Source organism: Amblyomma americanum, chromosome 10, assembly GCF_052857255.1.
Source record: "Amblyomma americanum isolate KBUSLIRL-KWMA chromosome 10, ASM5285725v1, whole genome shotgun sequence".
In the NCBI taxonomy this organism is placed as follows: domain Eukaryota; kingdom Metazoa; phylum Arthropoda; class Arachnida; order Ixodida; family Ixodidae; genus Amblyomma; species Amblyomma americanum.
The window spans coordinates 28,185,857-28,209,556 of record NC_135506.1 but is presented as its reverse complement, the minus strand read 5'-3'; the positions used below and the strand labels follow the sequence as shown (position 1 = coordinate 28,209,556).

Here is a 23,700-nt window from a genome sequence, read left to right as displayed (position 1 = left end):
AGTTTTACCTTTTGAGGGAGACCACATATGAAAAGTGTCATAAATCAAATGGCCTGGTGAAAATTTCTAACTTGGACTATTTGGTTCCAGTTAAAGTGGTTTAAGAACTAAACATTTTGACAGATTTGCCTGTCTGGTTGGGTTTGATGACTTAATAAACTGTACATCCCCAACCAAACATTTTAAATTTAGCCCAACGTTTCGAATCCAACTCGGCTCCTTCACCAGTGGTGACTGAGGGCAGCAGCTAGCGCCATTTAAGTATGGGGGGGAGGAGGGGGTCAAAGGAACGACAGCTGTGAAGCGAAAGGCGTGGGAGAGGGGGATTTAGGCTGTTAGTCACGCTGGTGCACTGCAGGGAGGTAGTGATTGGCGACTTTTTTTCGTTGCGTTGAAGAGTGAAGTCCCGGGGCATATACTGGAGGCAGGTTTCCTTTAGTGCTGTTGAAGTTGTTTGGGGTGGTTTGGATGTGCCAGGATTCCAGAAGGAGCCTTTGGTGGTAATTTGTTTCGGTTCGGAGGATGCGGGTGTCTTCGAAGTTGATTCTATGGTCGCCGTCCTCGGAATGTTCGGCTACTGAATTGCGCTCTCTTACGAATTTGCGGACGTCGTTCTTATGTTGCCGAATTCTTTCTTTGAAATTTTTGGTTTCGCCGATGTAGCTTGCGTCGCAGTCGGCGCATGGAATTTTGTAGACAATGCCTTGGGCTCTTTCTCTCGGCGTCCACTCTTTGGGAACAGGTAGGCAAAGCGCAGGAGTGTTTGTGGGCTTTTGCGCTACCTGGAGGCCCGCTTTTTTCAGGATTCGGGCGGTGGTTTCACTGACACCTTCGACATAAGGTAAAGTGACGTATTTCGGTGGTGGCGTTGGTCTTTGTGCGTTGATTTTTTAGCGAATGTTGTGATTTTGACGTAGAATTGTTTTTTAAATAAAGTCTTTTGGGCAACCGTTCCTGATGAGTTCTTTGAATATCGTGCGTTGTTCTTTTTTTCTGTCACGTTCTGTGCTGCAGTGTGTCTCAACTCTTCTGAAATCGCCTTCACCACTGATGCTTTAAGGACTGTCGGGTGGTTCGAATAGAATTGGATATACCGGCCTGAGTGAGTTGGTTTGCGGTATACAGAGAATTGAAGGGTGCTGTGGTTTCGGGACACGAGGACGTCCAAAAACGGCATGTAGTTTTCTTGTTCCACCTCTAGCGTGGACTGAATTTCAGGTTCTACGGAGTTTAAATGACGAAGGAAATTTTGAATCTGAGATCTTTTGATGAAGGGGAAGCAGTCGTCGACATACCTGAGGAAAATATTGGGTTTCGGGTAGAATGAGTTGAGGGCTCGTTGTTCGATGTGTTCAATAGTTAAATTGGCCGTGACGACAGATATGGATGCTCCCACTGGTGTTCCTTTCACTTGTCGGTATAATTCCCCGTTTGACGACAAGTATGTGTTTGATGGGCACAACTCCAGGAGGCGGCACACATCATTTACACTCAGCGGGGTTTGTGCGCTGAGAAGGGCGGAGCTGCTTTGACAAACGTCGGAAGTGTAGTCGGCTTTCGCTATAGAAAACGTAACAGTTCTGTGCCGCAGGTCAATAATAGCACCAATTTCACGGAGAAAATCTACGCCCAAAATCAGGTGACGAGAACAGTCGCGGAGAACCAGGCAGCTAACTATTAACGTCGAGTCGCTGATCTGGACTCTAGCCGTGCACTGCCCAAGTGGCCCCCCGTCGTCTGGATCTGCACACCAGAGCAAGGGGTTGTAACTTTCTTTAGAAGCGCTGCCAATTTGCCACTGATAATTGAAAACTCCGCTCCTGTGTCCACCAACGTGCTAATGCTGTGACCATCGAGAAGCACGGGTATGTCGAAGGAAAAGCGGTCCTTAAGTTCAGCTGCTGTCGTCGACATCGTCAAAGCTCTATCATCGGATGTCTGCGTCGTCTGCATCATCACGGGGTTTTCACAGCGTCGATATCCAGCGGCCACGCCTCCGAATGGCGCTGTCCTCAGTTTTCCAGGCGAGGGCTGGGCGAGCGGTCCGCCGTCGCTCGCGAGGAGTTCTGCAAATTCGGTGAAAACGATGGACGGCGAGGTGACGGCGATCGGGGCTGACGGCGCGCCATGGACCACTGAGGTTGCTGGGTCAGGTACTCTTCAACTCTATGAGGCTTTTTGCCAAACCGGGGCCTGGGAGTATCGGAGCAAAAAAGCTCTAGATATGGCACCGGCGCAACAGGTGACCGGGCACCCAGCAGTGGAAGCACAAACGCCGGCGCTCAGGGCCACGCCAGACGTCCGCTCTGCGCAGGGATTCTCGATCACTCGGGATGCGGTGCTGCCCTGGCTGCACAGAGGATACCAAGACGTCGCGATGTTTAGAAAAAACTGGCGCTGGATTTAGGGCAGGGCGTCGCAGAGCGTCAGCGCAGGTTTTGTGGCAGTAGTCTGTCTCGTTGGGCGGTGTAAATGCCGGTAGAACTGGTGCAGGGCGTCGCAGAGCGTCAGCGCAGGTCATGTGGCAGTAGTCTGTCTTCTTGGGCGGTGTAAATGCCGATGGATTTGGGGCAGGGCTTCGCAGAGATTCAGCGCATGTCGGGCGGCAGTAGTCTGTCTGGATTGGCTGTGGTTCGGCGCGTAGTAAAGGAGACCTGATATCTTGCTGCACCTCTTCGCGGATAACGCTGATAAAGGAGCTGGCCGCTGGCTGCGACTTACCACAAATCTTCTCTAGCTCCTCACAGAAAAAAGCACGGATCAAGTCGCGGAGAAACTCGGTATTGTTGTTGAAAGCCGTGAGGGACTCAGTAACAGAACGAGCAAAGGCTGGCCGGTCGTACGCGGTGGAACGCTGCCGGAGGACCTGCTCCATCGTGACTGCCTCCGCTAGAATCTAGACAACAGTGATTGGAGTACAGCGCACGAGGCCGGCAAAAAGCTTTTCTTTAACACCGCACATTAGGTGGCGCAGCTTTTTGGCTTACAACATGGCTGGGTCAGCTCGTCGGAAAAGCCGCGTTATGTCTGGAGGAAAAACGCTAAGGCGCCCGTGTGCTGTGCGATGTCAGTGCACGTTAAAAGATCCGCAGGTGGTCGAATTTATTCCGGAGCCCTCCACTACGGCACCTCTTCTTGCTTTCTTATTTCACTCCCTCCTTTATCCCCTCCCTTACGGCGCGGTTCAGGTGTCCAACGATATATGAGACAGATACTGCGCCATTTCTTTGCCAAAAAACAAATTATTATTATTATTATTATTATCTTCGACGTACATGGTAACAACATGTGTAAACATAGTACTATACAAGCACGAAGGAAACACTGACACATATCAGCTCGTAATGGAGACGCCTATGGCTGACAGTATAAAAACTAATAATGCAGTCCTATCAACATTGGCAAATAGGCCATTCTCAAGCACGCAGAAGGTTATTCCGGAGGGTAGGAATGTTGATATTGATAGTGGGATGGCGGACCATATAGCAATCAATGAAGACTAGTTAAATGAAACAGTGAAAGGAATGCAATTATTGAATGTAAGAAAAAGTGAAGGGCCAAGTACAATACCATTGGAGTTGCCCGAGATTACGAAAAAACAAAGGCAGGCAGAGAAAGCGTTTGCATTGGCCAACTGCTGTTGGCTGGCTATGATAACTTAAATCCCGCTCAGAATAATACGATGCAAGGCATTATTTTATAAAGGATTTTGTCGCATTTTTTCTGAAAGGAACTAAGGTGCAAGTGTATGTCACGAAGAACGAAAAGTTGGCTATCGCGGGAATGCTTTTCAAAAAGCGTACCGATTTCGAAAGAACGATTTAATTGGCCACAACAATTTAGCAGTGTGATACTAGTACACAGTGTTTGTCACGCTTAGGAACCCATGATAATCATAGAAATGGCGCTATGATTTGTTGCTTGATAAATTAGCAGAACTAAAAAAAATCCACATTCTGCTGTATGCAGCCTTGCCTCGTTAGTATCCACCCTGTAAAATGATGGCTTGAATTATGGACAGTTTTTCTAGGGATGAAACTTTATCATAGCATGCATGCCTTAACATGGAAGCATTCTGTTTGGAAAACTGACAGGGGTTGAATGCACAAAGCCCACTGGGACTCGCATATTTTTGTCGTGTAATATGGACATCATTGCGAACGTCTGGACTGTGGTAACCAGATACTACAACAGAGCGCAAGGACTGTTAGAAGTGGCGACAAATAGACTCAATAATATGGCTGTTGCACCCTGGAATTGCTCTGATACCACTTGTAGCAGAGCCTGCAGTTTTTGTTAAACCTTGAACTGCCATGCAAGCCAACTCTCTCCGCTTGCACTTTCTGACTGACAAAGCACTTTTCTTCCTGGTGTCAAAATCATTGGCACTGAAAGGCTCGGCGACTCATTTTCTGGGCCACTTTTGTTCCCTGCACAAATAAATAATTAAGCCGCTCGCTAGCTGTATAACCTTGTTGTTATAATCTCACAGATGTTTACTTGCAACACTAATTTGATGTTTTTTTAACACAGCGCACGGTACAAAGAAAAAAAATCTACTCCAATTAAAGCATCTCGGGCACGGGGAGAACTCGGCAGGTGCAAAGCAGAGAATCTCCAAACAAGAATCAAGCAGTAAGAAAATGGGTTGAAACTAAATGTGGTTACAGCCTCGATAGCTCGATGGCTGCACCGACACTGTAGGACTTTCAGAAACGGCACAACGTCAGCGTTGCAGGGCCAACCACAGTGCAATAGCGCATAGCAAGCATATACATTCAAGCAAACAAATTTAGAAATGCGGCAATTGAAAGAAGGCATAGGAAATCTAGAAAGCGTTTTGCATTTCTGACAATTACATTCTCATCGGCGGACCAGCGCCTTCATCCAGCAGACAAATAATGTAAATTGCCGGTAGTCACAGGTAAATGAACGCAGAATATGCATGTGTGCATGTGCATTGATGACATATCCTTCTAAAGGCTTCGAGAATGTCTTACACAAGCTGGTACTGTTTACTTAGGAAACGCTGGCTAACAACAGCTCGACACCAAAAAAGCCAAGTTGTTAAGCACCTCGGCGACAGCAGCGTAATGAAAGCAACAATAAATATGGAATCAGGTGCTGATTCAAAGAGTACAGTCTCTATCCCAATTTTCATGGCTCAAGGAGCACTTCAAGATCACTGCACTTTACTAATAGCCATGGCAACCATGATAATGCACTTAATATTGCAACCATCTGTCTAAAATCCAACTTGACTCCATGCTGCTAAGCAAAACACACATTGTAATCACAGCAGTTTACTGAAAATGCTTTTAATTTTTAATCACTGTTCGCTATTACGGAAAACTCTGTACGTACAGTTCTGATCCAGAACCAAAGTGTTCGTACTGCTACACTGCTGACACTCTGCCACCGCCATTTGGTGGGCTAACCTGTCTCAAAGCCCGTAGCCTAGCCTCTTCTTTGTCTCGAATGAGCGCGGCTGTTCGGCAAAGCCTCGCCATAGTAAACGGCTCTGCTTCCCGCTTCCTGCTACCTTTGTCGGTGACATTAGGTGGAGGTGCTGGGGCGTATCCTACGTAGGCTGACCTCGACGATATCGTTGACGCTTCTCCCCGACGCGCGGAGGCCACACCTGTCCACACAGCGAGCCATCGCCTGCGAGGCCTCAGCCACGGACAAGGCCTGTACGAGCTATGACTTCCACCACTGGCACCCAGACAGGTCAGTACTCCGGCAGTGCCCCGCCGTTCGTCTTTCTCGCACCCCTGTCGCCACCATCCTTCCATGACGACCGGTTCCAGGATGTTGAAGGTTGGTTGGCCAGTTTTGACCATGTTGCTGCATTCAACCAAAGGGACGACGAGAGGAAGCTGATGAATGTGTATTTCGCACTGCAAGCCTCCGCGAAAACGTGGTTCGAGGCGTCCTTCTTCAAATGGGCAGCTTTTCGCCGTGAGTTGCTCGCCACATCCAGCTCGGGTGAGCGAAAGGAAAATGCTGAAATTGCAGTTTTCTCCAGTTCACAGCAGTCCAACCAGAGCGTGGCCATGTTTATTGAGTACATGACCCTCCCCTGCAGACCGGCCGTCCTGGCGATGCCCAAAACTACAAAGGTACGGCACCTTATGCCAGGTGTAAAGGACAGCTGTTTGCTGGCCTCATGCGCGACCCTTCGAGAACTGTCACCGCCTTTGCCAAGGAAGCTACTGGCATGGAACGTTCATTGCGGGAACAGAGTGCCCAATACGGCCGTGAAGCAAATATAGCAGGTCCTTGCCAGTCCCCAGGGATGAGGCGGTGCGAGAGCTTGTGCGGAGCATTGTCCGCGAAGAACGGCGAAACCTCCACTTGGATGCTCCGTCGGTAAGCATACCTTCTAAAGGCGCTGTCCTCCGTGACGAAATCCGGCGAGGGGCGCAGCCACCACATGTACCACTATCGGAGCCGCACGTCATGTCTTACAGCGATGCCCTGCGCCGATCTGTCCCGAGCCGTAAGCGTTTCGCCGTGTTGCCGGACCACGACCACCCCGTCGTTACCTGCGTAACGTCGAGCAGCAGCAGGACCTGTGCCCTCCTTTCAGCAAAGCGCACGTTTGGCGAACGTCCAACAATCGCCCGCTCTGCTACCACTTCGGGGGAGCCCGGCCATAATCTGGGGAATTTCCCGTACCAACGGAGGGGTTTAGAGGATTCCCACCTCACGCGCCTCGACCGCGCTAGGGTGAAAGGCCGCAGGACATATCAAATCAAATCAAATCCTTTTATTCAGCATTTTTTTCCATAATAAGTCAGGAAAAAACACTGGGACAGGAACAAAAAGCTACTACCCTAGTAGTTTGACGGAGTTCCTGCCCCTGTCTTGGCATGGGTAGCAGACAACAGGCACTTATGTACAAAACATAAATAACGCCATAATCATACACGCGCTCAAACACAACATCGCAAAAGTCATTTACAGGTCAGATTAACAACAACAATACGACAGAAAACATAAAAAGGATAGAACATTCAAATGCAAATTTGTGTCAAATACAGTCCTTGCCACTCCGGAATCATAAAAAAAATGGTAGAGTTACATGCTTTCTGGTATGAGGTATTCTTTCCATTTTTTCTTTGAGATGTTACATATGTCAATAATATTTGCTTCCAATAGATTAAGGTACTTCGGTATGTGGTACTGTAGTCTTTGTAGGCCATAATTTGTGCGTGAAAAGGGAATTGACCAGAATTCTCTTTTTCTAATGGGATAGGGTGCTTCTGGATTTTTCCTGAGATTACAGAGCTTTATAAAAGTGACGCTGTCATCTTTTATGGCTTCTTTGTATTTCATAATGAGGTTAAATTGGTGGACACGCTGTAAAGGAAGCACATTAAAGGAGGAAAATAGTACTTGTGTATGGGCATCATAGGGAGCATTTGCTACGTGACGAATGGCTTTCTTCTGCAGCAGGCGCAATTTGTTTATGTTGCGTTGTGTCAGCCCAGATAAGGCTACAATAATTGATATGGGCGAGAAACAAAGAATTATAAAGCATAAGTTTAATTTTCACTGGAAGCATGTGCCGGAAGCGAGAAAGCAAACCCGTAGCTTTCGCTAGCTTTCCTGCCCCATGGTCCACGTGCGTATTCCAACTTAAGATTTGATTAAAGATTACCCCTAAGCTTTTAACTTCACTTGCTAGTTTTATTTCTTCTGATCCAAGCTGCATGTTGAAGTCCCTAATTTTTTTGCGCAGGCGCAAATAACAGAGCTTTTCTTTTGCTAGTACTGATTTCTACACCGTTTTTTTAGTCCACTGAAGCAATTTCATTAGTGTTGTATTTACGGAAATCTTTAAATCGTTTAAGTCATTCGACTGGAAGAAAAGGCTAGTGTCATCTGCATATATAATGAAATATGCATGTCTGCTAACATTTCTTATATCATTTTTATAGATGTTAAATAGTATCGGTCCCAACACGCCCTGTGGTACCCCTGCAGTAATATTTAGTACACTAGAACACCATTCATTAATTACAACGCACTGCTTGCGATGATTAAGATATGATTTAAGAAGTGTACCAGAAAGTGTACATAGAGGAGTACCTGGCCGTTCCGGTGCTGCCCCCGACCTCGCAGCTGCGCCAATCGCGATCGCCATTCCCGGGGCGCTTTGCTTCTCCCGGTCTGCCCTCCTCTTCTGGTCAGTTCAAAGGCACGTGCCCTCACCGAGAAAACTGAAGACGGCGTCCTCCGGGGGTAGGGCCGCCGCCACTACACAGTGTCAATAGCCTCCACCCGAAGATTTGATGCGACGGCCCGAGCGGCGACGACCCGATTCGACGACCGCACCGACGTGCTGCAGCGATTAGTTTCTGCTGAAATTTTAGTAACCGCCGACAGTCATGTAGTGACCGCACTCGTCGATACCGGAGCTGATTTTTCTGTGATAGCAGGCAGCTCGCCACGACTCTCCGCAAGGCTCTGACTCTTTGGTGTGGAGCCGTGATCCGCACCGCCGGTGGCCATGTAGTGACGCCGATCGGTGTGTGCACCAGCCGCATCCAGATCCCCGGTCTTACTTTCACTGGCACGTTTGCCGAATTATGTGACTGTTCTAAAGATCTCATTCTGGGCATGAATTTCCTTCAAGAGTATGGTGCGGTCATCGACCGAACCTAGCAGGGTAATCTTGCGCGTATGTGACGACCACATAAACAAACCCTCCGAGAGCCAGCAACTTCGTCACAGTCGAGTGGAGTGGCCGAACCTGGTGGCCGAACCTGTTTCCCAGCGCTTGCCCAATCGTCGTCTTTGTCTCGAATGAGCGCAGCTGTTCGGCAAGCCGCGCTCCAGTAAAGGGCTGTGTTTCCCGATTCCTGCTACCTTTGTCGGTGACAATATTAATACGGCACAATTTTATAGGCTATGGTTTGCTTGCTTTGAGAAGCGTAAGCATCTGCTCTGGTCTTTTTTTCTTTTTTTGCATCAGATAAAATGAAATTCTCATGAGAAAGAGCGTCGCCAGTGGGCCCGTATTAGAGACTTCTGCATTGCCAAACAACGGTGAATAAGTTGCGACAATGGTTTTTGTTCCTTCATCAACGTTCCCGATCTGGTGATAACATGTTACAACCCAAGCTTAACACTATTTATGGCAGATATGGGCCTGCTCAGCCGACAGGAAGTTAAAAAGGACGCCACAAATGTGAGAGCGAGCCTGCACACCGGTGTTTTCACACAGCTTTCACAGTGCCTCCGGCATACCATCGTAACGCGGCGTCATAGTTTCAAATTGCATTTTATGGAGCACAATGCCGGATAATTTCGGCGACACTTTGTTAGTCCTGGCAGAAAACCGCCCAACAACCGTGCAGCCGAGGTCGTTTCGCATACGCAAAACACAAGTTTCAGAATGGTCTCGTCACACTCACGGCGGTTGTCAAACACAGTACACACGAACTACGTTAGATATCGATGATGGCTACGTTGTAGCACAGCGACTTGTGCTAGCGATCACTTAACCACTGCAACGAATGCGACTCGCTGCATAGCACGAAGTTCATTTAGTCGTGACGCACTCACGGCTGCTCTCAAACTCGGGACATATGCGTGCACCCGAACTACGACCTGCTGTACAGCTCTAAGTTTATTTCAGCATTCAGATAACAAGGCGTGCGTGGTAAGCTTTTCTAACGCAATTATACTTGCAGTCGATATCACTGACTCAAAATCACTCGTTCCGTCTGCAATCACTTTCACTACATTGACACTTGTCACTGCGCTGTGAAGGAAATTCACCCTGGGGAGCTGCTTATCGCTGCTATTCGTTAAGATCCTCATGTGAATAAAGAACACTTGTAGCTGTAACAAACGGTTCCAAATAAGCACTTCGCGACACCGGCACGGTATACGTCTTGCGTAGACAGCGTAGGTTTGAAGGCCGCTCGGTCAACTCAGTGTAGACGGCGACAAAACAACTTGAGGGAAACTGCCGCTTGCCGCTGTAGCACACTGTGAAGCTCGAAGTCGCTGACAACACTCGTCATAGTTACATGCGCCCAGTATTATGCGTTTCTCGGCAAAAAGTTGAAGTTGATGAACTTCGTGCGCACAGGCGGATGCGTTCATGCGCCCCATTGTTCGACTATGGTCCGGCCCTTCCGCAGCCCTTGCGCACTGCCGCAACGAAGCGGGCGCATGCGGAAAAAAAGCGATCGTACAGCGGCCTGGCAGGGGGAGGGGGTTCGTCTGCTTTCCCCTGGCAGTAGCGCCACGCTCCTCTCCGCTGGCGGCGGTGCTGTGAGCTGTGCTGCGTGCGACAGACTGTGGTCATCAGCCGCCACTCACGGCGTTGTCTTCCTGGTGTAAAACCGTCTGCTTATGAATCCGGCATTGGTATGGAAAACATAGAGAGCTTTGTAACTGTGCGCGCATGCACGTATCTCTCAATTTCTTTAAATCTATATACCGGAGACTCAAAACACCTACAGAGCACAGTTGAAAAAATGGCGGAAGTTGTCGCCCAAGTTGCGTGGCTCGTTCTAAAGGCACGAGCGCATCGTCCTTGCGAACTCATCAGCTTGCGAACTCATTTGTCGTCTGAGATCTCCTCTTCGTTCTTCTTATGCCCCTTTTCCAACTGCGACTCACGCAGGAGCAGCCCCGGGAACCAGCTTCGAACCGCCGTCCGATTTTCCCGAACTGGCGACCGGGTACCCGATCTATATGTTCGAGATTATCGACGACCCCTCCGACGACACCACCGACCACACCACCGGCACAGCCGCGGAGACTATAGAAGATTACCGGAGAGTCGCCGACTGTGGTAGTTTTAATGTCACGAAAAATATTACGATAAACCACGTCCCACCCGGAACGATCTGGTCCATTGATGTGGACACGACTCCGGGAAAGAAAAACACTCTCCTGGTGCAGCTAACTTGGACGTGGCCTGGAGCTCGCTTGTCGTATGGAAAGGGTAAGCACTAAATAACAGACATGTTTTGTTATGTGTTCGGGGCTTACAGGCGCTTAATCCACTTATTAGGTGCAGTATTCAAGGATGAAAAACTGCGCAAGTTGGCAACGATTTATGGGACAGTCTCATCGAAGGCGTGACTACATCAGATGAAAGACTGAGGGGAGCATTTGTAAAGATTTTATTGTCGTGGCACAGTTCGCGCTATGTTGCCGTAGCATTCATGATTGCTCCATAAAATCGAGTTTCATCCCACGCGTTCTGCATTTTACATAACTGAGGCTAACACACACCCCGCTTTATCCACAGTATTGTTATCCGCTGCCTCCACAGTACGAATATTCAGTAGTGCTGTGGAAAACGTAAAAACATTTAAAGAAGCTTTCAGAACCGGTGGTTGCCTTCCGGGGTCGGCAGAGAACCGTCTCATATAAACCTACAGACATGAATATCATAGTGAAACCCAAATGTCACGTGTAATTTATGAATAAAGACAAGTTTCCCCTGAGCTGGTCAGCTGCCATGTCAAACAGGCGAATATGTGTGCAGTTATGGGGTGGAAATGGCTCTTGATGTACTGCGTCTTGCGTTGTCGACATTATAACGAAGACATACAGCAACTGGCCCCGACAGCTTCACAGTATTGCTGTAGGTATTTATTAATATTAAGTTTGCGGACCGTTTCTACATCAATCATTCTTGAATAAAAAGCTCAAGGAAAATCCAGAGGTAACGAAAAGGTTCCCTAGGAATTTCACTCTTTTTGTATATACATGTAGGAAAGTAAGTTAACTGAATTGAATTGAACCTTTAGACTATAACAGACATGGCGGGAAAAACTGCTAGCACAGCGGAGAGAATTATAGCTTCGAAACTATTTGCACTCATCAGAACAGACTTAGCGCTGGAAAACGTGCGAACGTAAACGAGGGCGGAATTGACGACCATTCCGTGCAACTGAAATAAAGCAAATAGTTACCACCTACCAGTGTGCTAATTAAAGATACTTACCCCTTAACACTTCCTCTTTGTGGTCTTTTACTTTATTTGTGGGTTTTTAGTTACCTCACGTCTTTGCCCATCACTACTACTTGATGCTATAGAGGGTCAGGCAGACGCCCGTGGCATCCCGAACACGATCGACCCCTTTTAATGTTTCGTCGTGCAAAACATATACCTCCAGAACTGTCGCATGAACTTGCTGAGGGAAACTAAAGAATATCAGCGCAAATAGTTGGCACAGCTTAGGACGACGTTACAAAGGATGGTCTCCTGATTCCCCCTCAATGGCGTTATTTTTTCGCAGTTTCTGCCGTGGTTATTCGAGTCTCAACATTCTACCAACACCTACTGAACGACTTTGAAAACCAGGCTGAGATCACGGAAGCCAATGTCGTCGAAGGCAACCTGGACCCAAAACCATCGGGTGCCCAGCACAACGTCACTCTGTCAATTCCCCTCACCTTCTGCTGGTGTGAGCCATATGACCCATTGTACTGGCACTTTTGGCTGGCAGTTCAAGTATCTAACAGTGATGGGCTAACCAGCACTTCGAACTTGGTACCAGTGGACTGCGGCCCTGCGCCTCTGGACTGCGGCCCTCCGCCTTTTACAACTACAATAGCTACCACCACGAAAGCCACAGCGACCAGGGCCCCGACCTCAAAGGTCACGACAACGCAAGCTGAGGATGCAGCAAAGGAAAGTATTCGGGAGTCGGATTTCGTCGCGTCCCCGTTCTTCTGGGTTGGACTTTCCTGTATCGCAGCGGCGATCGTGATCGTCATCGCAGTCGCGGTGTCGGCGATACTGAACCGCGAGGAAGAAGAGGAGTCTTAGAATTTCCTTTAAAAATAAGTAAAAATAAAAAATCTATTGCGTACGAGATGAATGTTGTGATCGAGAGTTCAGTTGCGCACAATTCGCATTGCAAGCGCGCTCACCGAGTTTTGGCGAAATTTTGATTGGCGGTCTTAGAATCGCTTAAATAATTTTGGTGCGGGGATCCGCGATGGCCAATGCTATAGCTCCTTCTTCTCCGACGCGTATAGAGTTAGCGTGTTCGTTGTGTTCCGTAGTTTTATTGCGCTGTTCAAATATGAAGGTTGTGGCGTTAACTACGGCCACAAAATGAAGGGATTAGCTAAGGATGGGGCGAGTCCAGGGTGGCCACGTATGTTCCGCCTTTGACGTGTTGAGCTGCATCGACGTGCACTGCTCGTGGTTCGTTCTCTTACTGCTTCTCAAGCGCCTTCGGCAGCATGTTCTTGGGTACTAGGTTAACAAATAGTCTAGCAGTAATGTCGAGCTGAAAATGTGATGATGCACATACTTCACTTACGGGGTGGATGTGGAGTTTGTCGAGAATTACGCGTCTCGCAACAATACGTGACAAGCGGGTCACTTGTGGCGTCTTACGGGCTTCGATTAGCTCAGAGAGCGTGTTAAAAATTTCAAACTGCATCAGTAGATCTGAGTTGCTGTATGCCGGCAGACCATGGGGCGATTTGTATGCTGTTCTAATAATGCTATTATGTTCATCTTCGTCCTTGTGATGCAGATGATAAAACGGGTAGGCGCATTTTTTGACTTATCATGAATGATTCCATGAACCTGCATAGGTTTAATGCCCGTGCAACGGGTGGCAATGCGCCTCACCAGCCTGCCTAACTGGTGCGCCGTGACCCGTAGCCGGCGGATCGCTTCCGTGTTGTATTATTCTGAATCAAAATGCCAGGCACCCTGATCGTGGCTACGGGAGGTATTGGATGGTTGTCAGTGTGAAACTCGGGGTACCGATGGTGCTGCCTGAGAGGGTTGTTTGTTCCTGATTACTAAGAGTTCCGATTTATCCGACGAGCAGGCAAGGCCGTTCCCTGCACGAAAAAGTGTACCGTGCCGATGGCTCGTTGCAATGACTAGGCAATCTCTCCACCGGATCCGGAGTCGGTCCATATGGTGACGTCGTCGGCGTATATAGAATGATGTATATGTGGGTTAGCGTCTAACAGACGCGGGAGGTTACTTATAGTAATGTTGTAGAGAAAATGGGAAAGTGCAGCGCCTTGCGTGGTTCCTCTGGTGGCTAGTGTAATTTCATCGCTACTTTTGTCCCCGGAATTCAGCGTAGCCGTGTCCTCGCTGAGAAAGGTGGCGATGTAGTCGTATGTTCGTTAGTCTACGTTCGTCAGTGACACGTGTGAGAGGATGGAAACGTGTGACACATTGTCAAAGGCCTTACATCGAGTCCGACGATTGTACGCGTGGCTCTTATGCGATTTAGATCTAGAACATCTTGCCGTGTACGTGCCACATGTTTTCCTCATTTGAGACACCTGCTCGAAACCTAATCATGGAGAAGGGAAACGTGTATTCCGTGTCGGCGTGCATTTGGAGCCCGTTTAAGCGAATGTGCTTCATGGCTTTTCTTAGACACGATGTTAGTGAAATTAGGTGGTTGTTACCAATGTCGAGTCCTTTTCCCAGTTGAGGAATGATAATGATTATAGCGTGCTTCCATTCGTCGGGGATACTGCCTTCTGTCCAGTATCTGTGGAGGAGGTTCGTAAGGACCCCTACTGACTTGTCTAATTTCGCGACATCTTATTGGTGATGCGTTCATCCCCGGCTGCTGAGGTGGTGTTAATTTGATTAGGAGCAGCTCTGACCTCCGCTGCGGTAAAGACCGTATCCATGTGAGCATTATGCGACACTGAATACCCACCTGGCGTGGATATATTATTGGAGGTGCTTAGGTACTGATTTTTGAATGTGGTCATGAGCTCTTCGTCGCTGCCCTGGATAGCTTGCGCGATCCTCTGCAGGGTCTTGTGAGATTCGGTCTTAGTTTTCGTAGAATCGAGTAAATGCTTGGGTAGAAACCATGTGTTCCTAATGCGCAGTTGCCCATGAAGGCGGCCGCCAGCCTGATGCTACTGCTGACGGCAAAGCTCCGACGTGTATGTCACGACATCATCTTCAAGTCGGGTTAGTCGAATTTTTAGGCGCCCGTTAGGCTTGTTTTTACGCCATCGGGCGTGTATACTTCGTTGTGCTTCCATCATGCGTACAAGCTTACCGTCCGGACTGGGACCGCTTTCCTGCTGCGTCACAGTTTTCGAGGTGTTGGCGGTGTCTTGAGGCAAACGCTCCGTAAACTGTCGTAAACCTGCTATGCCCTCCGCCGGTCTTTGCGAGCGGAGAAATCTGAAGGCGTCCCAATTCGTGTGCTTCACTTTCCGGAGACGCATTCTGCAATGCGTGTTTCGGAAAGTGGACAACAGCACATGGTGATCGCCCCCTGTGTTAATGTTGAGATTCTCCCCTCACATCGGTGATATTTCTTACAAATGTAATGTCGGGGCACGTACCCCTGGTTACAGTGTTACCAAAGCGCGTAGGTTTGTCATGGTCGATGAGTAAGTAATGTGTGCCCTAGCGCCCGAGCTTTCTCAGAGGTTCGTTCCCGTTCTACTGCTATATTTGAGTAGCCCCATTCTGCATGGGGCGCGTTAAAAAAGAAACGAGGGTGTAATCAGGGTTAATCAATAACCAATCAAACAAGTGAATGAGAACACAAGCATGGCCCAAAATTTGAAAGGCGACCAGTGTTCAGGAGGCGTGAACGCTTTCGCAGTCTTCCAATGCGGGCAGCCGCAGTGATCTCTAAATTTTTTGTAAGCAGCCGAAGGAAGGAAACTAATGAATCTAAGGCCACGATGATGCAATCTTATCGTCTCATTCTAATCGATGATTACCACGCACCATTTTCTCAGTAAAGGTATGAGCAAATCAATATATCACTCCTTGTAATGCAGTATGCCCATCATTTCTTCAGATATAAAGGCGTGGGGCTTGGTTATAACTGCGCATTCAAAGCTTTGAAAGCTCTCCACTGCACATCATGAAACCTTCCAGCCCCCACGCTCTCTCATTATTGCTGGCATCTAAAAACTTGCGCAATAACCTTTACCACCCCTTATATCTCGTCAGCATGCATGCATGCATGCACCTAACAGGGCTCGTAAGGTATATTTTCAAGGAAGTAATACAATACAGAATTGCACTTAAGTCTGCTTATGAGCGGAAAGCTCAAGCGATTCCATTTCCTCTCCGTATCCATCCATTTCTAATTTATTTTTCTTTTATTTTCATTCGTTTTTGGTGATTTTTATTACGATATTTTTATTTCAATTTTATTTTAATATTTCATTTTTATTTTGAGTTGACTTTCTACCTTAAAACATTTAATTTTTTCTTTTTTATTTTTAATTACTTCTCCATCGCTATCACGAACTATCACATTCGCTGTCATGATCACTGTCATCGTCACTATCACTATCACTTGCTCTCACTATCAGTAGCTTTCAATATCACTATCAGCAGGTATCTGTTACTATCATTACCACCACTACCACTATCTCTAGCACTGTCGCTGTAACTATCAGTAGCTACATTAATATCTATCACTATATAACAATTTACTGTCACTACTATGATTACAGTCAAGTTTTCATTATATTTCAATCACCACTCAACTTATGGTTGATGGTGAGTGCAGACATTTTTGCAGACAACTTCCATCTACAACTTCCGTCTCCAGCTTCCGTCCACGCCTCTCGTCAGCCAATGAAGAATTACGCCTGACAACTGAGACAACGCCTCGTTGTGTCGGCGAAACCATTCACGCCACGCAGCTATCGATGCGGTTCCGCAGGCCGAACCCTCCAAATCGAGTACGTGGCCTCACCGAAGTGCGGTGTTGATTTCGCGAAAAATCTCCACTCCAGCGTCCAGCGTAATTAATCTGTACACATCAGAGTGTGGATCAAATAGAATCAAGAAGCAGATTTGCGCCTACATCATTCCGGTTAAACACATCAGCCGCGAAGAGAGACAGAATTTTCAAACGAAAAGGAAATGAGAAAAAGAGACTGTTGAGAGAGGGAATCAATCAAGAATGCTGCAGAAGTGTGCGCAGAGCGTGTATGCCCTTGTTCACCGGGTCCCAACGCAATAATAACCAGCTGCAGACGCAGCGTTCAACTTCCGATTCTGGTATTCCGGGAACTGGACGAATATTATTCCATGCCCACATTACCTTACAAATGCAGGATTCATGTCCAACATTATCGTGAAAAAATCTTACACCTCTTTGCACCGCAATGGGCACGAAAGAACTAGAGGCAGGTTCACTTTCAAGACTAGTCACACTTAACAAACTGCACCCTACTATATTCCCGGGCAAATATCCCGAATGCGACCAAAAATCCTCACTATATCATCACATGGGCCTGTCAAAGAGCACACTTGGCCCCCAAAATACAAAACCTGAGTGCAGAGCAGTGGGCGACTGTGCTGTCCAGCGACCGCAGCGAGAGCCAACAAAATCTGGTACAGCGAGCTCCACAGGCGGCAGTGGGCATCGGAGCCCTGGGCTGAGAGGAACCGACCATTGGTTGGAAGTGGACGAGGTCGACAGAGAAGACTCCTGGAGATGCAACCAAGGAGAGAACACCTCTGACGATGCCAAAAAACCGCTGAAAAGAAGCACTAGAGTACAATAGTTTTTTTTCTTCTTGCCTGCCTTCTCGCGAGCAGATTCCCGTTCTCTGAAAACACTATCGACCGCTTCTCTTTCCGGCGTGGTGTTAAAGGACCACTAACATAATCTTTACATTAATATTTTCCTCTTGCCAGTGATGCACGTTAACCATTAAAATACATGGTTCCCAATATGGACGAAGGAAACAACTCAAGAGAGGTGGTTATGTCACAGTTTCTGTAGCCGTTCATGAAGGTTCCCCCTGCTATCTCTCTTGGAGTGCATAGTGCTCAAAAGGGAAGCAACAGAGCAAAAGCGCTCGTGTTGCGCCCCTTCCTTGTCGTGCGCTTTGCAACCCCATGTCGATAGCCCTCTAGCTCGAACCATAACCCGTCTCTGCTATCCCCTTCTCATTTCGCTTTCCTCAGCCGCGTTGTCTGCGTGGTTGCACATGCGCAGCAGAGATTCAACCAGCCAATGCCGATGGGCCTATCTTTTCTATTGTCTGCGCCGTCGGCCAAAGACTCCGAGTAGTGCTCCCGAAAGCGCTTGACATTTGACACACTTTTTGGCGTGCATCTCGGATTGCGAGGGCCTCTCAAGAGCTTTCGTTGCTCATTGATTCAGGACGTGGTACTCAAACAGTGTGTAACTGAATCTCTTCTGGTGTTTCAGTTTCGGTTTCATCAACCGCACAATGGCAGTGATGTGTAATTCGTGGGTAAGTCACGTTAGGCACGAAAATCTAATTGTTGATCCCATACACGAAGGCTTAGAAAATTAGTGATAGTTAGAACTTTTGTCTACGTGACAGAACAGAAACAAGCAGCGGCATTGCGGAAATTGCATTGGTCTCTTCCGGAAGTAGGCGCCAGTTCTAACGCACGCTTGTAGCATAGACCTTGGTCAGTACACGTCGTGACAAAAAACAACGCTAACACAGGGGCGCATACCATACTCTTCTCGTGTTAGAGCGAAAGTACTAATCCGGACGTTCACAACCAGGGCAAAATCGTCTCTGGTGTGTATTGTGCCTGTATGTGCCTAGGGGCGCGCCGTCCCGCGATAGAAAATGAAACCGCATCAATATCCATGACCGGTTTTCAAACCCGCGATGGCGCGAACAGGTCATCTTCGAAAGGCCGCTGCGCGAAACCACTGGGCTATCGCCATTTTTTTTAAAAGCATGACCTATGTACAAATAATGAAGAAAAAAGGCACAAACCAACAGAATGCCTAAAAGGAATCACCTAAACATTTAAGCACGTGAAAAGTCGTGACTCAGGCCATATCACAATAACATCAAAATACCACATATACCTAAGCAACGGGTCACTAGAAACAAGGAAATGAAGAGCACAGTACTAGGAGTGGTTGGGACTCTGGTTCAAATTCATTCTGGGCATACAATTCCTTTAGCTGAACAGTCATTCTGCTGAAGTGGTTTCTGGTAGAAAAAACAGGTTCACAATGTAGGTCCGTCATGCGCGTTTTCCACGGGCTATGTAGTCCAATCAGAAAGATCATGTGTAAGGATTCGCCAACAAATGGCAGTGCAGAGAGATAGCTCACAGAATGTGGTGTCAAATAATTGTTTTTTTTCTCGGTCCGTAGCGAGATATCCCAAAAGTGCACTGCATCTTTGCAATCGATGAAACAGTCCTCACTCGTTTGTGGAGCATCACAAAGTCGGAGATAAGCTGTGGTCACAAAAATTGCCCCTTTCTAACCATGTTCTAACAGGCAATGTCTCGCTATGCGGCCTAGAGGAAAATGTCGTGGTGCACGGTGAGCGGGGCATTTTACGTTCTCTTTTGAGTGCCTCATGTCCTGGTAAAACAGAATACATAGAACAGAACATGGGTGGAGGGAACAACATAAATTTTACGTTTTTGTACAACCGTTTCCTCAACACTGAAAACAGGAACTTTGTGGAAAAACGAACAGGCAGGAAACGAACAGGCCCAATACATCTCATGCTTGAAGCCATAAAAACACTATCGATCATAAGCACTAAAAGGCACAGTGAGGTTCGGTAAAACATGAACAAAATTGTGAGAATACCCGCTCTATTCGCCGTGTATACTCTCGCGGAAAAACAACAAAGGCGAAACTATTTGCCGGACGTAAATGTGAACTAAACCAAGGGCGTCAGCATTTACAGGTTGGAAAAAGTTATCAGGCCTCATAGATTCAAAAAACGAATCCCACAGAAAAGCGGCGAAAACACTGGATATTGACTTTTCTGGGATGAATAACTTGTAGTGGGTAATGAAGTTGAGTAGCGAGAAACGGATTACATGCATCACTCTGAAAACTAAACATTTTGACAGATTTGCCTGTCTGGTGGATTTGAAGACTTATAATAAACTGCACATCTCCAACCAAAATCTTAAGTTTAACCCAACGTTTCGAAGCCGACTCGGCTCCTTCATCAGGGGTGACAGAGGGCAGTAGCTAGCCTCTTTAAATATGGAGGGGGGGGGGGGTGAAAAGAACGACAGCTGTGTCTCGAAAAGCACGGGGGAGGGGGGTTTAGGCTGTTAGTCACGCTGGCGCACTGCATGGAGGTGCTGAATGGCGACTTTTTTTTTCGTTGCGTTGAAGAGCGAAGTCCCTGGGCATATACTGGGGGCAGGTTTCCTTTTGTGTGGTTGATATTGTTCGGGGTGGTTTAGATATGCCAGGATTCCAGAAGGAGACTCTTCTGGTAATTTCTTTCGGTTCCGAGGATGCGGGATTCTTCGAAGTTGTTTCTATGGTCGGAGTCCTCGGAATCTTCGGCTACTGAATTGCGCTCTCTTGCAAATTTGCGGACGTCATTTATATGTTGCCGAATTCTTTCGTTGAAATTTTTTGGTTTCGCCGATGTAGCTTGCGTCGCAGTCGACGCATGGAATTTTGAAGACAATGCCTTGGGCTCTTTCTCTCTGCGGCCGGTCTTTGGGAACACGTAGGCAAAGCGCAACAGTGTTTGTGGGCCTGTGCGCCACCTGGAGACCCGATTTTTTAGCATTTGGGCGATGGTTTCGCTGACACCTCCGACATAAGGTAATGTGACGTATTTTGGCGGTGGCGTTGGTCTTTGTGCGTTGATTTCTTGACGAATGTTGTGTTTGTGAAACATCAACGCCAGCCTCAATGCCGAAACTTCAACGCCGGCCCGAACAGCCCCCACCGGACCGTACTGACCTGGTCGCCAACTTCTCTTCCAGGAAGCTCAGAACCCCCGAAACATCAATCCTATCCAAGGGACACAAATTCAACCTCCAGGTGAACAGACCCCCCCATCCAGCAATCGTATCTTCGCTTGAACTCGGTTTCCGGCAACTGGAACAGAGTGTACGAGAAGAGGTCAGACTCAAAACAATAGGTGTACTGAATTCAGTGCAAGCACACCGAGAAGAATCAAACCTTACACCGGACGAAAGGCAAGCCCTGCAAGGCCTCAAGACCGACACCAACATACTGATCCTCCCAGCGGACAAGGGCAACAGAACAGTCGTTCTGGACAGACGTGGCTACGCAGAGAAAATATCCACCTTACTCAGCAGTCAAGAATATGAAAAACTGAAGGAGGACCCCACAACCACTTCCAAGCAAGGCTAAACAAAACATTGAAAGAAGCATTCCAAAAACACCCCACTTTCCGAAACCTCTACCTTAAGTTATTGAGCACCAACGGATCGGCTCCAGCATTCTACGGCCTACCCAAAGTCCACAATCCGGGGATCACTTTGCGCTCGATTGTCGACTTCTGGTGTTCCCCTCTTCGCTCGTTGTCAGAATACCTTCACGAACTCATATCCCTAATCGCAGGAAAAACAGCGACCCAAATTCGTCATTCCAGTCACTTCATCGAACTGGTATCCCAAGCCACCCTTGAGGCCGACGAATGCCTTGACTGCTTCGAAGTGGCGTCCCTTTTCACAAAACATCCCCGTGAAGCTTGCGGTGACCGCTACCCGAGACGCCCTACAACGCGACTACACACTCAGCGCACGAACCCCGTTGAGTAACACATAATTCTCGACAAACGGGGAATTTCACCGACAAGTGAAAGGAACACCAATGGGAGCATCCATCTCTGTCGTGACGGCCAGTTTAACCATGGAACACGTCGAACAATGAGCACTCAACTCATTCCACCTGAAACCAAAGATTTTCCTCAGGTATGTCGACGGCTGCTTCTCCGTCATTAAAAGATCTGAGGCTGAAAATTTCCTTCGTCATTTAAACTCCGTGGAACCTGACACTCAATTCACGCTAGAGGTGGAAAAAGAAAACTCGCTGCCCTTTTTGGACGTGCTCGTGTCCCGAAACCACAATACCCTTCCATTCTCCGTATACCGCAAACCAACCCACTCAGGCCGGTACCTCCACTTCTATTCGAACCACCCGACAGTCCATAAAGCAACAGTGGTGAAGACGCTGTTCAGAAGAGCTGACACACTGCAGCACAGAAGTTGTCAGAAAAAAAGAACAACGCACGATATAAAAAGAACTCATCATGAACAGCTACCCAAAAGACTTTATTGAAAAACCATTCGACTTCACAAACACAACATTCGTCAAGAAATCAACGCACAAAGACCAACGCCACCACCAAAATACGTCACTTTACCTTACGTCGTTTGTGTCAGCGAAACCATCGCCCTAATCCTGAAAAAATCGGGTCTCCGGGTTGCGCACAAGCCCACAAACACTGTTGCGCTTTGCCTATTTGTTCCTAAAGACCGGCCGCCGAGAGAAAGAGCCCAAGGCATTGTCTACCAAATTCCATGCACCGACTGCGACGCAAGCTACATCAGCGAAACCAAAAATTTCAAATAAAGAATTCGGCAACATAAGAACGACGTCCGCAAATTCGCAAGAGAGCGCAATCCAGTAGCCGAACATTCCGAGGACTCCGACCATAGAATCAACTTTGAAGAAACCCGCATCCTCGGAACCGAAACAAATTACCACAAGAGGTTACTTCTGGAATCCTGGCATATCCAAACCACGCCGAAAAATATCAACCGCACAAAAGGAAACCTTCCCCCAGTATATGCCCAGGGACTTCGCTCTTCAACGAAAGAAAAGTCTCCATTCAGCACCTCCCTGCAGTGCGCCAGCGTGACTAACAGCCTAAACCCCCCTCCCCCGCGCCTTTCGCAACACAGCTGTCGTTCTTAACACCCCCCCCCCCCCCTTCATACTTAAAAGACGCTAGCTATTGCCCTCAGTCACCCCTGATGAAGGAGCCGAGTCTGCTTGGAAAATTTTCTGTTAAATTTAAAATTTTGGTTTGAAATGTGCAGTTTATTATAATGCATCACTCTGCACAAAATTCAGCGATCATGGGGGACAAATGTGAGAGCATAGCGGTGAAGAGCTGGCGCGCCTTCTTTTCAGTATTGTGCACAGTGCTTAGACACTCAAATATACTCCAAGATACGTCGGTGGCCTGTGTATCCATTGCATGAATACAGTAAAGCGTGTGGAACCGTTCTTGTAACAAGTGCGCCACCCAGAAGAAACAACTGAACAATTATCAACGTGATTCTAAAGAGAAAAAAACTTCATGGCACACTCAATGAAATGACTTTTCCAGGTAAATCTGTAGCAGTGTTAGTTGTTCTTGAGCGCCACAGCAACACTGCAAAAAAGGGTGCGCAACATGTAAATTAGGCTATACTGACCGTCCCCTCAAGCAAGATGTTTGATGAAGTTCAATCAAAGTAAAGATTGCAAGCTGTAGCCTATTTGAGAGTGTTTAAGTGGAAATTTTATAATCAACATTACAAAACCATATCGGTCCGCAGCCATCTAGAAATCGTAGTTTTTCCCTTATCATCAGTTTTTGGTAATGAGACATTATAGATTTTGGTAAACATCGGCAGCAAAAATCCCTCATCAATACTGGTTTGAGCAAGTTTTAGGAGAATAGGAAATAAAATATCTTTATCTTATAAAATTGGCCTGAGAGCCCGTCAGGTCCCGGAGTTTTCGAAGGTTTCAATCTGTCAGTTCCATCTTATTCGCCAAAGGTTTAATGACCATTTACTCCGGCACATTCATATTCACAAAGTGGAGTACTGATTGACACCCAGCGCGCACGCAACATGAACACCATCAACCTTGCTTGCAGTGGTAGAAAAAAGGAGTATTGATTCGCAAACTCATTAACCATTGCATCTGT

General features: G+C 47.5%; 1 protein-coding gene across 1 annotated transcript in view; it reads left to right on the top strand.

Moving 5' to 3' along the window:
* The window catches only part of LOC144108101 (calcium-activated chloride channel regulator 3A-1-like), a gene marked incomplete at its 5' end in the record, with an annotated part of 41,022 nt that extends 28,211 nt beyond the window's left edge, over positions 1 to 12,811 (top strand). Inside the window, 2 exons of the mRNA XM_077641383.1 lie at positions 10,649 to 10,972; positions 12,279 to 12,811. Coding sequence (XP_077497509.1) covers positions 10,649 to 10,972; positions 12,279 to 12,811 — 857 coding nt within the window. The remainder of the gene's footprint in view (positions 1 to 10,648; positions 10,973 to 12,278) is intronic.
* Between the last annotated feature and the right edge of the window lie 10,889 nt (positions 12,812 to 23,700).